The sequence below is a fragment of the Meles meles genome, chromosome 10 (genome assembly GCF_922984935.1).
Source record: "Meles meles chromosome 10, mMelMel3.1 paternal haplotype, whole genome shotgun sequence".
In the NCBI taxonomy this organism is placed as follows: Eukaryota; Metazoa; Chordata; class Mammalia; order Carnivora; family Mustelidae; genus Meles; species Meles meles.
In genome coordinates, this window is record NC_060075.1 from 8,645,385 (window position 1) to 8,663,223 (window position 17,839).

The 17,839-nt window shown below is 37.9% G+C and overlaps 1 protein-coding gene across 1 annotated transcript in view; it reads right to left on the reverse strand.

Moving 5' to 3' along the window:
• The window catches only part of CNTNAP2 (contactin associated protein 2), a 1,946,064-nt gene that overhangs the window by 1,300,900 nt on the left and 627,325 nt on the right, over nucleotides 1-17,839 (reverse strand). Inside the window, exon 3 of the mRNA XM_046020922.1 lies at nucleotides 6,493-6,686. Coding sequence (XP_045876878.1) covers nucleotides 6,493-6,686 — 194 coding nt within the window. The remainder of the gene's footprint in view (nucleotides 1-6,492; nucleotides 6,687-17,839) is intronic.

Below are 17,839 nucleotides of genomic sequence, written 5' to 3' on the forward strand. Positions count from 1 at the left end.
GCAAGCAAGAGGGATGGTTATCTTCCTCAGTTTCAAAGGCAGGGAAAAATTCTAGATTTGTTTGAAAGAACCTAAGTATACTATTGAACTGTGAAATAGTTATGTTTTACATTTATAACTGGAACAGATTTTGAAGTGATTTGGAAAATTAGTGCAACCACTACAACAAATGGTTGAAAAGAGAGGACAGAATAATCCGTTCATTTTTAAGCAATCTCCCCTTTCATGGCTCATTGGACACATGGCCATCATTATGGTAACAAATAATTTGTTACAAGCACTGCAAACGCACTTGGTACAGAGCTAGGACCACTAGCCACGATTTACGTGCCAGCTTGCACCGCACTGTCTACAAACGGCCACTCCATTTGTTGATGGGAAGATACACCTGAGGTCTGTCCACATTCCTCTTCCCACTTAAGCCACGTTTTCTTTGCCTAAAGTATTTTCAGATATTTTAAATCACGAATGAGAGGAAACAGAGATAGAATGCATCTGAAAAGGATAGACGGGGACTAAACTCTCTGAAAATTATCATCACAGACTATTCTCCCTGAAAGAAATACGGCCCTGGTTTTGAATACAAATTAGAATGCTACCAGTTTTGTGGAATGCTTCTAATGTAGGCTATTGATAGAATACGTGTTTCTAAATCTTCATAACTTGCAAAATTTCTTTACTTACATAATCTCATGTAACTCTCCTAAGAGGCATTATTCTCATTTCTCAGATTAAGAATGGGAGGTACAAAGTGACTTCCGCAAGTTCATAAATCAAATATATGAACCCAGATACTTGAATTCAGGCCTTTTAATTTTTTTTAAATTTATTTATTTATTTGACAGAGAGCGAGATCACAAGTAGGCAGAGAGGCAGGCAGAGAGAGAGGGGGAAGCTGGCTCCCTGCCGAGCAGAAAGCCGGATGCCAGGCTAGATCTCAGACCCCAGCCAAAGGCAGAGGCCCAACCCACTGAGCCACCCAGGTGCCCTGAGGTCAGGCCTTTTGAATCCATATCCTGGGTTTCACTTCCTGAACACCTGGCTGTATAATAACCTACAAACGTGCATTTTAGGAACTTTTATTATTTAGATATGTGGTTAAAAAGGAGGTAGAGATGGTATAGTCAAGCTATTGATTTGATATTCAGAAAAACAAAGAATTTAAAACATTTATCTGTTATTATTTGCTTTTCAGCTTTTTCAAATGCTTCAAATTTGTTAGAAAAAATGAAGTTTTCTGTGTGAGTATGTGTATGGAAAAAAGCATGTATGTGATCCAGGTTTTTATGCTATCTAGTAAATTAATATTCTATTTAATATTGCTTAGAGAATATGAACTTATATATTCCTATATTCTTGATAAATATGTAATGGTGTAATTTAAATATCAGAAACATTTCTGTTTTGTGGGATTCTCCAACTAATATATTCAACGGTTACTGATCCCAGTTTGATACCTGCCTACTATGAACAAAACGGATAAAAACCAATTTAAAAAGTCATTAGGAATATAGAGCAAAAAAAAAAAAAGGAATATATAAGCATTTGCTCATCATTTAATAAAAAAAATTTTAAAAGAAGACGAAAACCTACATTTACAGTACAGGTAAATTTGTGGTATGTTACTATTCTGCAAAACAATAACGGTAGGTAAAGAAGGCATTCACTCTTAATACCTCAAGTGCCTATTTTGGCTCCAAATATCTGCATTCAAAAACCGGTAATTGAATTTCCCAAGCAAAACTAAATGCAGCCTCATAGCAAAAATCTGCTGGAATTCTTATTTAATTTGATGCTGAATGGACTTTCGATAAGAAATGCTCATACAGAATATTACCTCTCTGTCCTACAGATATATTTAGGTAACCAGAAAACAACTCAAGAGCAGTATGCAAATTTGATTTTCTGGACTATGTAAATGCAATGGTTTCTCAGGGGTGTGGGCAATTTTACCAATCTGCACAGACTTTTCTTCTCCATTAGAAAGAAAATTCTGAACAGAAGGAGATGGCATTGTGGATAAAGTATAAAGAATTCTATTATGCCTCCTATTATCAATGAGGAATGAGAAGGTTTGGCTGGTTAAGCACATTTAGCCATCACATCTTTTAGTATGAAATATTCAGTTAAACCATTCTTCAGGAATATTTTCAAGAGCCATTATCATTTCACCATCAGATTCTGAAGTCAGATTAATGACTTTAAAATCTTCAAAAATCCAATTGCCATAATTTCTTATTCACATGTTTTGTTTTTAACTTATTTTAACATTATCCAATGGTCATAAAATAACTCAGAATCTCCATATGGATGTTTCATAACAATTTTATAATAAAATTAGCTGTGTTGTCCATCCCTCCTATAATTATAGAAAGAATAACCATTGGCATTTGTTAAAAGCAACACTTAAGTGATTGAATTTACATTGCTTGGCCTTCTTTTCAGGTAATCAATCATTTTAGGAATGGGTAGGGTAAACAACTTTGTAACTGTATCAACTTAAACATTTTTTGGCTATCTGAAACTTCCCACCATACAGAGTGCTGTTCATCCAACAGCCATCCAAATCTATGTCAGAAATCTTTTTCTTTTTTAAAGATCTTACCCATTTTTTTTTTTTTTGAGAGAGAGAGAGAGAGAGAGACAGAGACAAAGACAAAGACAGAGAGAGCATGAGCAAGAGAGGGGCAGAGGGAGAGGGAGAAGCAGAGTCCCCACTGAGCACAGAGAGTCCAATGCGGGGCTGGATTCCAGGACACCAGGAACATGACCTGAGCTGAAGGCAGTTTCTTAACTAAGCCACCCGGGCACCCCCAGGAATCTCTTTTACTTAAGGGTAATATACATTACCTTAAGCAGTAGTTGGATTAAAAGAAGATTTAGTATGTAATTACATTTTTCACAAACTTATGTCCAAAGTGTATTTTTTGGTCAAGATTTGAGAATGCTAAATTTTAATCATTTAACACATGTTAAAACAATCTCTAAGGTACTCAAGAATTTTTAGAAAACAGTGAGTTTTATTTCTTTTAGAATATATCAAACCAAGGGACTATTTTTCACATTAATGAGGATTAAACCATTTCTGTCATAGGTTATTAAAGGAATGTAATCATTATGTTATAGGCTCACTGGCACTTAAAATAAAATATTTCACAGTATGTAGTTTGTATCTCAAACTTGTTTTGATTTCTGAAATTTCATAATTGGTTCACTACAGTTTCATCTAGAAATAATCACTCATCACATACTTATTTTTAATGAAAAAAATAGGATTTGAAAGGAAGAAACAAAAGAAACACCAGAATGGGAGAAAACAATAGAATATACACCCTTAACACCATGGAAAAAGACAGAGAGCTGTGCCTGGAGATGAAGCCTACCTTCACTGTGTGTGATTATTTCCATCGTGTGGTCCTGTCTCTCTCACTCCATGCCTGGCATTTTATGTAAACCCAGAGAGTCCTAAGTCACCTCGGAAAATTCGAACTTTCTCAGCTCTTTGAACTTATGTCTCTGTATTTAGTCAGAATGAACTATCCTTAAGTGCTTAGTATCTGGTAAGTAACTTAAAGCCCAAAGGCCTCCGCATTTTACCAGCTATCTGTATTACTACTTTCGTGCATTGTGATAGGAGGGGATTTGACAACCTCACTCATGGGATGAAAGCCTTATTAAAAAAAGAAATGTGGAAGATTGTTTGGATTCTGGTTTGTAGCCCTCAAATAATATCACCAACATGCTAATCTGCTTTTAAGAGAGTTAGAAAATAAGGAACATTCTACTGGAAGCATTTGTGATCTGAGCCTTAATTGTCTACTCATAGTTGACTGGTCTATTTGGTCAATCTCTTTCTCTCTGCTAAATTTGAGGAAGGTCTTTTCTAATTTTCTATTATTTGTGTCTCACAATAAACTTCCTCTATGCCCACCTTACCTATGGGCCAAAAAACAAACTAAAATATGGTTCTCCAAGTTGGCTGTACATTAGAATGACCTGAGGAACTTTAAAATCCTCATGATTAGGCTGTACCATAGACCAACTAAACCAAATCTTTGGGGGGTAGGACCCAGACATCCATATATTTTAAAGCTCTCTAAGTTATTCTATTGTATATCCACAGTTGAAAATCACTTTCCTACAAATTGGGCTTGAGACTTTGAATCATCTTAATTGTAAGATGAAGACTTTCCATAAAGAGACATTAAGCCCTCTCTCTGCTTCCTACAGCTTATCCATCTCAATATACAACTGCTTTTGTCCTACAATCATGGCTTGATAAAAGTTATTCCTAAAGAACAACTCTGGAGGACTTTTTTTTAAGGTAGATTCCTTGCCCAACATAAAGCCCAACACAGGACTTGAACTCATGACCCTCAGATCAAGACCTGATGCGAGATCAAGAGACAGATACTTAACCAAATGAGCCACTGAGGTGCCAATGGAGGCGCTTTTATTACCAGAACATTATATCCTGATTTTACAGGACAGTTATGATCAATGGATACTTCTGCAGAAATGACTACTACCCAAATCAGGAGCTCTAAACTCTGTCAACCCACAAAAATAACTTGAGGACTTTTAAAATATAAATTCTCTAAGAGTGGGCCCTGATCCAGCTGAAAATTCCTAGTGCTCTACCTAATACCGGGAAGGACACAGCTTAAAAGTGAACATCTTCTTACTCCCTCTTCTTTTTTCTTCTTGTTTAAAATTGATGGCTTTACCTGATTTTGGTTATGGTTGTTCTTCAAAATAAACTAAGGTAGATCCCTCAAAATCTAGTATTTTAAACTAATTTATTCAAGTGTGCTGAACCCTTGATTGGATACACACAACTTTCCAATTTAACAGGTATTTTAAGAGTGAATGCTTTAAACTATTTTTCTCTCATAATAAAAGAATAAAATGAATACAGATCTGTAATAAAGGTCTAAACCACTAATACAATAATTATATATAATATATGACATGGGACATTTCTTGTCATATATCACTCCTCCTTCTTCTCTGAATTATATTCTCATAATTTCAATACTTTACCTGAGTTGAAGATCTCTGCCTTCAAAAAAAGTTATCATTATCATTCATCTAATTTCTACTTATGCGATTCAGTTTAATTGATCTGGGTGCACCTGGAATCCTTATTCTCTAAAACTTCTTTAGGTTATTCAAATGGATAGCCCAGTTGAGACCCATTGACCTTAGCCTTGGACAGAAACTGCAGCCAGAGGAAACTATTTGTTCAATCAACAAGAATGAATGAATGAGTGAATGAATGGCTTCCTTATGGCTTTGAATAGGTAAATATTGACAAGTGCATACACCTCGGAATGAAGACCAGTAATATTTAAAAATATATAAAACTGTTTGGGGAGGAGATGTTCAGTGTGGTACCTGATGTGCACCAGAGCTATGGCTGGTCTTCCATTTGGTTTTTCTTTAAAAGAAAACCATTTTTCGGGGTGCCTGGGCAGCTCAGTGGGTTGGGCCGCTGCCTTCGGCTCAGGTCATGATCTCAGGGTCCTGGGATCGAGTCCCCATCGGGCTCTCTGCTCAGCAGGGAGCCTGCTTCCCTCTCTCTCTGCCTGCCTCTCTGTCTACTTGTGATCTCTCTCTTTGTCAAATAAATAAATAAAATCTTAAAAAAAAAAAGAAAACCATTTTTCTACCTTATTTTTCACTTTATACATAAATGGTCAGTCGCACAGTGAACAGTACTTCATCTGAACAGTCCTGGATTAAAGCAAAATAAAAAAATGGACTTGCTTCTGGCAGGAAGTAAAATGTTTCAGAGTACACGGCCCCCTGCCCAGTGCCTGTCAGTTCATCCAAGCCCTGTGGGCAGTAGACCTTTTCACATGTTGTCCTTTAAAGATTTAACTAAATATCTTCAACAGAAAGAGTCTGAGGCAAGTAAGAGTGAGAGGGAATAAGGAATGAAAACCTAAGTCAGGAATTTTTTTTCTCTTTCTATTTCATTAACTCATGGTCCAGTATTTTGGTACAATTTGTACCATTTCAGATCCGTACTCCAGATAAAAATATATTAACTCAAAATATTGTGTTCAAAGAAATTCTACCATTCTATTATCATTAAATTATTTATCTAACATTTTTTTCCCCAGTTTCAGCAGTTTTATTAGGAGATGTTGTTTTCTGTGAAATATACTAGAAACCAGGGAAAGGGCACACCTACTTTGCAAGATAAGGGTTTTCACTTCTGCCACTTAGGAAAGACGGGGGTGGGGCAGGGCACACTGGGATTTAGATCCATTTCCCCACTTTTTGGGCTTCACTCACATTTCTTTTCTCTGTCAGCAAGTACCAGAGGACACAAACACAAAGACAAGAAACAAAAATGGAACGATCAACCTTCAGGCAGGCCACACCCAACCTTCCCCTCCCCAGACTGCGCGCCAGGACTTGGAGGGGCTTGGGGTCACAAATCTGCCACTCAGTTCTGTGTTTGTCTTTCTGACAGTGACTCACCCAGATGTTCCCATCCTGATGATAGGGCTTCCAGTTTCTCCCAGGGTCACTGTACAGCATGCGGTACTGCGTCACCCAGTCTGAGCTGCCGTATCTTCCTTGGGTCGCGATGGCACTGATCTGCTTCCGATTGCCAAAGTCCACCTGAAGCCACTGATAATGGTCACTGTCGGACGGAGACCACCCCCCAGCACCTGAAGAAGGTCGAGGCAAGAGAGGAAAATGGATATTTAGAGTGGAAGCTCTACAATTGACAATGGATTATTCCACACCTTTCAATTAGCCTTACAGCGCAACATTCTATAGATGTGTTGTGGAATGTCCTTTCTGGATGCCACTGGGACTTCAACTAATATTCTTCCAGCTGGGTAACATTGATACTCTAACCTCTTTATAGTGCAATTATGTGCTCATTTTCTCCTGAGCAAATGTCTTCATAATTCCTCAATTAGATCTTATTAGTACATGTCAAAGTCTAATTGGCTGAGGGCTGATCAATTTACCATGAATTCTTCAACTAAAAATCACAGGGAAAAAAGTAACAATTTATTAATTCCTCATGTGAGGTTTTATGTTTGAGTGATTATAAATGAAAGGAAAACCAATTATATACAACTCTAAACTGTCTTTTGCATTAAAAAGTTCAGAGTTCAAAGAATACTAGTAGTTCTTAAGACGAGGTCTAATCTTACCTTAAGTCACATACTCATACTCATGAGAATGAAGGCATATGTACTCAGGTAATATATTTGCTAACACTTAGGAGGTACACAACCCATGCCTTTTGATAACCACACTTTGAGGAAAACAATTTCAGTAACTAAGTGAAATAAAACTTTTGATAAAATATAAAAATTGTTAAATAACAAAAAAGCAATTAAAATAACATTAACATAGGAAAAAACACTCTTAGTTTATACCACTATATAAAATAACTATGGTTGCATGTAAGTATATTATGGAAAATATGGCATAATACTTAGTGCTAAGGGGAAATATAATTTTTTGAGTGAGTCTGGTTACTAATGGGAGTGAATGGTAGAAAAATATTCAAGAAAGTATTCCATATACAGTATATCTATACCTGTATCTATATCTATCTATTTATCTATCTATCTATCTATCTATCTATAGTACTTTGCAAATAAAAAACTTAAGAGACAATAAAATAATTTATTCTATGAGGACTGTGATAATAGAAATCATTTTGCAAATCATCACAGATATATCATTCATTTTATGATGTTTACATGGTTTGTTTCTACTTTCAGCTATGATAGAACACCTTTCCTGCCATTAAAAAAAAATCACAAAATTACAAAATGTATAATTCCTTTGTAGGGGTTAAACAACAAACAATACAGGATCCCTGATCCCAAGAGAAGATGAACAAATGAGGTGACCTCTGCCAGCTTCCTGACTTTCTGCCTTGTTCACTTTCTGGATTATGGCACGTGAAAGAGCATCCCAGAGTACAACAGTGTCCTTGAGATGGAGATGTATCAAAATCAGAGCTCCTGAGGAAGCTGGCATTGGTAGGACAAGTGGAGAGGGCAGCTGTCAAGAAGAAGAGCTCTGGAAATCTACACAGGAGCACCAGTGAGCCTCTAGACTCTAAACTCTGTATGAATCGGAAGCTGTATATTCGCAGACCAAGACTCCACAAGACCAGGGAAAGGTCATTATGAAATGAGCAACAACTAAAGGGAGCCCAGGGCTGGAAGTAGTCTAACCTCACACTAGAGAAGATTGAGAGAAGTCACTGAACAAGGCTAGGCATTCAGCAGACATCTCAGAAAGATTAGAATAATTTAGTCCTAAACCAAAGGCTACTCTGGGCACATCTGAATAAAGGTTGGTAACAAGACTGAAAAAAGATCAGTCTGACCTACAAACAAATGAATTCCTTGCTCAGACAAAACTCAGCACTTCATTAAGGAAGGCTGTAAAAGTTCAGAAGCTCAACAACATAGCATCTATGATGTCCAGTATAATTAAAAAAAAAATATTAGACACTTGGGGGAGCAGGCAAAAAATGACCTAAACAGGAAAAAATTCAGCCAACAGAAATAGTCTGTAAATAACAGAGATGATGAAATTAGCTGACCAGGACTTTAAAACAGAGCTTACAAATTAGTTCTATTCTTTGAGAGAAAATATAAAATGTTGAATGAACAATATGAGATCTTAATGGGGAAAATATCAACCAAAGAGAACAAAATGGAAGTTTCTGAAATATATATAACTATAAATAAATATATAACTATATATTTTATATATACTATATGTATATATAAACTACAATGCTATATGTATATATAGTATATATAAAATATATAGTTTGTTCCATTTTGTTCTCATTTTGTTCTCCCCCAATACTATACATATATATATAGTATTGGGGGGCGAGGCAGGGAAGGAAATAGAGGAGGGAAGAGAGAGAGAGAGAGAGAGAAAGAATCTTAAGCAGGTTCCATACTGAGCATGGAGCCTGATGTAGGGCTCAGTCCCACAATCCTGAGATCATGACCTGAACCAAAATCAAGTCAGTCACTTACACAACTGAGCTGCTCAGGTTTTCCCTGAACTATTTTTATACCTGAAATAAAACATGTACTGGATGGGCTTAGCAGCAGCTTAGAAACTGAGAAGAGAACATTAGTATACTTGCACACTGGGCTGCATAAACCATTCAAATGGAAGCTCAGAGGAGAGAAAAGGCTTAAAAATGAACAGCGTTCAGTGGCCTGCAGGATACTAGTGAGTGTCCTCACAAACAAGCAAATGGAGAACTAAAATCAGAGAAGGTAGAGATTGGGGGAAGAAAAAAAATACATTTTTAAAAACTTTTATTTATTTATTTATTTTAGAGACAGAGCTCACAAATGGGGGGGGCAAATGGGAGGCAGAGAGAGAATCCTAAGCAGACTCCACATTGAGCCTGGAGCCCGATGTTGGGCTGGATCCCAGGACCCTGAGATCAGGACCTGAGCCAAAATCAAGAGTTGGACACTCCACTAACTTAGTCACCCAGGTGCCCCTAGTTTGTTTATTTGTTTGTTTGTTTTCAAGTGAGCTTGATGCCCAGCGTGGATCCTGAAACAGGACTTGAACTCATGACCTTGAGATCAAGACCTGAGCTGACATCAAGGATCAAACAATTTAACCCACTGAGGAACCCAAGCACCCCTAAAAAATACATTTGAAGAAACAGTGGTTGAAAATAGTAAGCCCAGGGGCGCCTGGGTGGCTCAGTGGTTTAAGCCTCTGCCTTCGGCTCAGGTCATGATCTCAGGGTCCTGGGATCGAGCCCCACATTGGGCTCTCTGCTCAGTGGGGAGCCTGTTTCTCCGCCTGTTTCTCCCTCTCTTTCTGCCTGCCTCTCTGCCTACTTGTGACCTCTGTCTCTGTCAAATAAATAAATAAAATATTAAAAAAGAAAATAGTAAGCCCAGCTATCTCAGGAATTCAGAGCTATAAGCGGGATCAATACAGAGATAAACACACCAAGTCTTATCCGTAATCAACTGGTAAGAAAAACAATGCTAATGAGAAATATCTCAAAAGTAGCCAGGGGGCAATAACATCTTAGCAAAAACAATGCAAAACAAAAGACAACAGAATGGCATTTGAATGAATGCACTGAAAGAATTTGAATTGTGCAGCTTTGTATTCAAGTATACTAATGTTCTCTTCTCAGTTTCCAAGCCCTTGCTAAACCCATCCAGTACATGTTTTATTTTAGGCATAAAAACAGTTCAGAGGGAAGCCTGGGCAGCTCAGCTGTTTAAGTGACTGACTTGATTTTGGCTTAGATCATGATCTCAGGATTGTGGGACTGAGCCCTGCATCAGACTCCATGCCCAGTGTAATTCCTCTTGAGGAACTTCCTGGATGAAAAAGAGGCACTGTATCCAAGGGCATGCCCCTTCCTGGGGTTGTACACTTGCAGGGACTCAACCAGGAGTTTCAAAGAGCAGTCCTTCCGCCTGCCCCAACTTGGGAAAACTGGCGGGTCATGGTGGTCTGCAGAATTGGTGGAAGCCTCCACTAAGACTATATTGCATCTCACCTTCTCCCTCTGCCTCTTTCCACTTCATCCCTTCCCCTGCCACAGGTCTCCATCCCCAAAGTACTCTCTAATAAATTCCCTACATGTTCTTCTCCATCTTACAATTTGTATCCTGGGGAATCCAATCTGCAATCCAACCTCCTTGGAACCACTCTTCTGATCATCTCACTAACAATGGGAGTTACTTTGTCTCTGTCTGTGTGTGTTATCTATATGCTGTTTTTCCCCTATTGTAGTATCTAATTTTCCTATAGTCATCTATCATCCCCATACCTATTTTACCTAGAATTCTGTAAAATGTTAGAGGAGCTGTAGATGAATTTCTGGGATAATAACATACCCCATCATCAAGAGATTATAAATATACTTTCTTATCTGTGAGGTAGATTGTTCCAAACTTAGGGGAAATTCTATAGCTAACTGCATAGAAAACTCTATGTATGTATTACCAAAGCAATAAGATGATTTGGTCACTGGAGTAAATATGAAATTATTGCAATGACTGAAGAGGGGCGAATGTAAGCAATTAATTGCCCAGTGAAATTAGAATATTTCTCATAACTAGTCCTCAAAAAAACCTCCAGTACTAATTTTCTCAAGTTACTCATTTTTTACTGCATTACAATTTTTTAATAAGGAGGCAATTAACATACCACTACTTAATCCCATTAATCTCACTACTTTAAAAAGTAGAATTTAATGTCAACTTTAAGGGAAGCAAAATTCTAAAAGAAGGGAAAATATAAGTTAAAAGTTACTTCTTTGCAGAAGTACACGTGGAGAGAATAGTGATTAACCTCAAGGGGAGGGCAAATGTCAGGTTTTCGTGAAGAACATAGTAGAAAGATCAATGAAAAGTTTCCTATTTCTCTTTGATCTATAAAGCAGTGTAATTTAGGGAAGTTGATTACTTTGTTCATTTAGCTTGTGAAATGTGTAGCCTCTATTGATCCAAGGATTAAGGATGATAACTCTTTCATCACAAAAACCTCGGGAAAATGGTATATAAGAGAGAAGTGTTCCCCAACATGTTGCAGAGAGTATGAGAGGGCAAATGCATTCCCAATGGATGTTGTGATAGCTCAAAGGAAAAATCTCCAAAGTTGAAGAGAAGGTAGAGGAGGTAGAAATAGTGAATAGTTATGAACGCTTAGTTTCTAAGAGGACAACACTAATGCTTACTTGGAAATAATGGAACCAAAAATATCAGCTAATAACTAGTAAGTTGTTAGCATGAACTGAAAGATGTGCATTTATATAAAACTCTTACCATTCCCTAGACAGGAAGAATGCTGTTCCCTCCCTCTCTTTCTCTCCCTCTCTTCTTCCACTTCCCTTCATCCCTCCCTGTCTTTCTCTTTTTTTCTTTTTTTTTCCTCTCTCTCACATGAATACACCCATTGTGTGTATGTGTGTATGTGTGGGTGTGTGTGAATTATAAAGATACACAGTATTTATAGTGTAGTGTCCTATTCTACTGGTGTTAATTGAGTGAAAAATTATAGCAGAGAACCTGGAGAAATGGATGAAACTAGTCCTCTAAACTTAGTGAAAGCTTATAATTCTAATGACCATTTCTGCTTTATATTTTATAAATCAGTACCTCTGAGAGAAAAGAAAAACTTAGTAGGTGTTTCAAGAGAGGGCTTGAAATTTCTTTTCTAGTGATAAAGGTCTCCTGCTTCGACATGATGCCCAAGTGGGCATGTAACACCACCAGAGATTTTAAGCCTAGATTCTAATTTAAAAGAAAAAGGTAGAAATTTTTTTTTCAATTAAGTATAGTACTACCTTTAATAACTGGTTGAAAAATATGTATCAGATGGAAAGAATAAATTGAAGAAGAGACTTTCAGGCAAGATCGTATTATGAGTTCTGGCCTGGAGGCCTCTTTCTGCTCCAAATACATAGTATTTTTAGATAAGATAGATAAAAGGAAAATTGAAAAGACATAGCCAGGATAAAAAATAAGATAAGCATCTCCATGCACAAGAAATGCAACCCAAATGCAAGGCCATGGGTAGGACCAAAGCAGAGGCTGGCTGGGTCAGGGTCTGGGAATACACAGAGGCAGCATGCACCAGCTCTGGGGATACTGATACACGTAAGTCTCTCCATGTGTGTCAGAGAAAGGAAGCGATGGTCAGGGCTGAACATTAAGACTGGCCCAGGACTAACTTGCTTGGGAAACAAGACTAAAACAATGGCTTACTGACTTAGAAATATGGCTTAGATGAGACTGTACCCAGAGAACTTAGAACACAGGGAGCACCTGGATGCCTCAGTCGGTTAAGTGTCCGCCTTCCACTTGGGTTGTGGTCACGGGCTCCTGGGATGGAGCCCAGAGTTGGGCTCCCTGTTCAATGGGCAGTCTGCTTCTCCCTTCTCCCCCACCCCCAAGTAAATAAAATCTTAAAAAAAAAAAGAAGAAAACAAGTATATATGAGCTCAGCACCTGACTCGGTGACACACTCATGGTTCTCTAATAACACTGCCAGACAAAAGCAAAAGGTCATCCATGTAAGATGTGGTTCTGGACTAGGGATGTGGGAAGCTGCACAGAGAAAGCCACAAAACTATCAGGCAGAAAAGGAGGTGAGAGACAGAGTCAGAGAGCCAGAGAGGCTGGTTATCAAGAAGAGTGTGCAAACCCAAATTTCAAATCACAGGGAAGAAAACAAATGCCACAAAGTCAGATAATAAAGTCAAAAGTTCAATGGAAATTAGCTCCAGGTGTAAGAACCATTAGGGACCAGTTGAAATAAATATATTTCAGGTTTTCAAAAAATATAAAAGTAATATATTCTTTAAAAACAGCAGTAATGATCAGATACAACCAGGGAAAATAAAGTATTTACAGACAGGTACTACAAAGAACCAAAAAGTGATTTTAGGAATAAAAAAAAAATGTAGTCATTGACAGGAAAAAGAAAATTCCATCAGAGGCAAATCCACAATTTACATATTGCCTCAGAATCACTCAGCTGAAAGGTAATATTGCAGGATTCACACAGAAGTCCATATAGGAAAAACAAAACACATTAGAATTCAAGAACTTTGGCTTTTGACCAAGATGGAGTCAGAGGGATTGAATTTACTTTCCCACCTGAAACAATGAAAAAGCAGTAAAAATATGTAAAATGATAGTTTGCAAGACCATAAGATATGAGGCCATCAAGGGCTGGAATCCCTGAGATACGGAACAAAATGAAGTGAGCCCTACTTCCCAGCTTCGTATCTTGAGAGAGTTTCCAGGCTGAGGCATCAGAAAGAACCTAGGCAGAATATAGTGGAGTCCTTGAGTTGAGAAGACAGGGCTGTGAAACAAGTTGGCTGGAGTCGGAAGCAAAAGAAAGAGCAGGGGAGCCTCCTCAAAGTCTTCAGTTGAGTAAAGATTAGCGTACATGTATGGAGAAACTACCCAGAGCTGAGCAAAGAATCATCTGAATGGAGGAAGGTACTTCTTTGTACTACTTACCATATGATCCCACCATCCCCTTCCTAGGTATTTTTGCAAAAGAAAACAAAGCCTGTGAACATTACAAAGTCCTGTGCATGATGTTCTTAGCAGCCTTCCTTGTAATAGCCCAAAGCTGAAAGCAGCTCACATGTCCATCAACAGATGAACAGATAAACAATGATAAAAATGATGTATATCCATATTGCAGAATACTATTCAGTAATCAAAAGGAATGGATGTTGATACAGACTACAGGATTAATCTGAAAATAAAGGACCAAAAAAAGTGCATAAGGTACAATTCCATTTACACAAGATTCTTGGAAAGGCAAACTGACATATAGGAAGAAGAGCAGATCAGTACTTGCTGGAGGAAGGGGAACAAGGAGGGGAAAATGGGTTACAGGGACGCCTGGGTGGCTCAGTCAGTTAAGCGTCTGCTTTTAGCTCAGGTCATGATCCCAGGGTCCCGGGATCAAGCTCTGCATTGGGCTCCCTGCTCAGCAGGGAGTCTGCTTCTCCCTCTCCCCCTGCCTGTGTGGGCGCTCTCCGACAATAATTTTTTTAAGAAGGGGGTTACAAAGTGGCAAAAGTAACCTTCCTGGGGTAGTTAATATAGTCATCATCTTGATTGTGGTGATGGCTTCATAGGTGTAACATATATAAAAGTATCAAATTGTGTAATTTTTTTTTTCTGATCTTGCTACGAGGCTCTTTTTTTTTTTTTCAGCATAACAGTATTTATTGTTTTTGCACCATACCCAGTGCTCCATGCAATACGTGCCCTCCCTATTACCCACCACCTGGTCCGACCAACCTCCCACCCCCCACCCCTTCAAAACCCTCAGGTTGTTTTTCAGAGTCCATAGTCTTTCATGGTTCACTTCCCCTTCCAATTTCCCTCAACTCCCTCTCCTCTCCATCTCCCCATGTCCTCCATGTCATTTGTTATGCTCCACAAATAAGTGAAATCATATGATACTTGACTCTCTCTGCTTGACTTATTTTGCTCAGCATAATCTCTTCCAGTCCCATCCATATTGCTACAAAAGTTGAGAATTCATCCTTTCTGATGGAGGCATAATACTCCATCGTGTATATGGACCACATCTTCCTTATCCATTCGTCCGTTGAAGGGCATCTTGGTTCTTTCCACAGATTAGTGTATATTAACAATACATCAATAAAGTTCTTAAAATTTATAGACAAGGAGGATAAAGATGGAGTTTCGGGGCGCCTGGGTGGCTCAGTGGGTTAAGCCGCAGCCTTTGGCTCAGGTCATGATCCCAGGGTCCTGGGATCGAGTCCCACATTGTACCTTCTGCTCAGCAGGGAGCCTGCTTCCTCCTCCTCTCTCTCTGCCTGCCTCTCTGCCTCCTTGTGGTCTCTGTCTGTCAAATAAATAAATAAAATCTTAAAAAAAAAAAAAGATGGAGTTTCAATGACATGTTTAAAAAGTTCTAGAATAAAGCACATGCATGGAATATAAACATTTGAAGAAGTCATGATTGAAATTTTTTCAAAATTGAGAGGAAAGAAAGTCATGATTCCACAGGTTTAAAGAGATCCTCTAAACACTGAAAAACAGGAAGTGGAAGAGTCTTATGAAAAGTGTAGTTTGAGGTGCAAGTGAAAGCTGGTCTAAAATAATAAGACTGGTGAAAGTCAATATTTGAAAAAAGTAAAGTTTAAGTAGACAATTGAGAATTATCTCATTGATAAAAAAAAAAAAAAACAACCAGCATCTGAAAAAGTGCAAAAATTGGCTTAATAATGAGCTCAGATGTTATTTACAGTGGGACATAAAGAGCTAGAAGGTGTGGCGTCTGACCTACTTAGAAGAATTAGATTAGACTTCAACCAAATGTAGACACTTGTTGATCTGAAGCCAGAAAGACCTTAATTAACGTATGTTGCGAGCTAGAGAAGTGAAAATGGCAACGCCACAGTGCATTCCTAAAACATGGGAAAATTAATGCCTGCATAATGTCAAAACAAAAGAGTATGAAAGCACATTCTGAAACAAAACAAAAAAGAAGAAGTGATTTTATCAGACATTAAATTAGAGGACAAGACGACAGAATGACTTGTCTCCCTTTTCTAGAATGACCTCTTCTCCCACGAGGCAAGAGCTTTCACTTCATCCTGGGAGGAGCAGAACTAATAACTGAGTAAGTACAGGAATTGTCTCCTGTGACAAGGTAGGACACAAGCAGAGAGGCAGAGCTGCTTTAACTTTTTTGAAGCTTTCACCCTATATCCCAAAGCACTGGCATTATTCACCAATCTAACCTAGCTTCTTTTGTATTTATCAAAGGAGCTGCCAGGAAAGTAAAGAGAGCTCCCCGCCCCCACACACATGCACACATTAAAAACAAGGGACTTAGTGAATCTAGAACCAAAAACAGATAGGAAAGCTCTTCTTCAAAATCTGGCATGTGGGTTATGAGCATTTAGAACAAAGGAGAAATGGGGGGTTGGTGACACAGGAGGTAGTATTGGGGGGTTATCAGGATTTCCTTTTTGAACATGTTCTTGCTACTAGAACACAGTAAACTCCATAGATATATGCCTAACTTGATTTCAGCGGAGCATTTGGCAATATCTCTGATAAATATAAAATGGTAAAATGTGGTCTGGAAGATAACAGTTTTGGGAGCACTCAAAATTGGTTAATAATTATGCCCCAAATGTGTTGATTAATGACTATGTCAACTTGAAGAGAGCTCCCTAATGATGTGCCACAGGCTTTCGTCCTATACACTGTCATTTTTAATATTTTTATTATCTAAGGCATGGAAGACATGCTTATGAAATTTGTCAATTACATAAAGCTGGAAGAGAGACCTAATAGGATAACTAACTGAATTATGATGCAAAATGTTCTTGACTGACTGCAAATCTGAGCTTGTACCAGCACAATTTGCTTTATCATCAGTAATAAACCAAGATGCCCATTACGAAAAAATGCATTTCACAACTAAGGTGTATAATGCGTGGGAATAAAAATGCAACTTGCATTTACTTTGTGGAAAATACACTGTTGAAATGATGGCATCTCTAGTACCATATATTTGCAGTATTACATTCAAAACATTTTTGATACATTTTTATGAAGGTTTTACATGTAAATAGGAAAGTAAACAAACCACAAACATAGTGTATCAGAAATGATCTCAACAATGAACATGACTGTGCAATCACCATGCAGATCTATAAAGAAATCCTTGCCAGCAACCCATAAGCTCTCACAGGGTCCTTTTCCAAATGTGGTCACCTTTCTCCTTCCCAATAAATTGCTCGAGATTCATCCATGGAATTGAATTTAGCAGTATATACCAGGTTGTAGATTGCTCATTTTCTTTCTTGTCTGATGTTACATTGTATAATCTACTTCTCTTTGTGGGTCCACTCCAGTGTTAAACACGTGGATATCTTCAGTGGAGTTACTAGAAATAATTTAGCCATCAACATTTTTGTACCTGTCTGTGAACACCTATTTGTGCCTTTCTGTTGTGGGATTGTGGGTCCAAACTTGTTTGTATTTTTAAGTTTAGTCCATTTTCCCAACAATTTACAAAAGGAGTTGAGCTGAGTTTTACCCCTGCCTCCCCAAACACACATGGTAGTATGGTCATGCGTTTCTGTTGCACCACATCCCTACCAAAATTTGATGTTGTTAACTCTTTTGTTTGGTTGTTTTTCCTGTAAGTTTAGTTTAGACATTCTGGCTCAATGTAAGTTTAATTTTCATTTTCCTGATAACTATACTCTGTTAATATAACAACTTATTATAAAATTATTGTAAATTAAGAC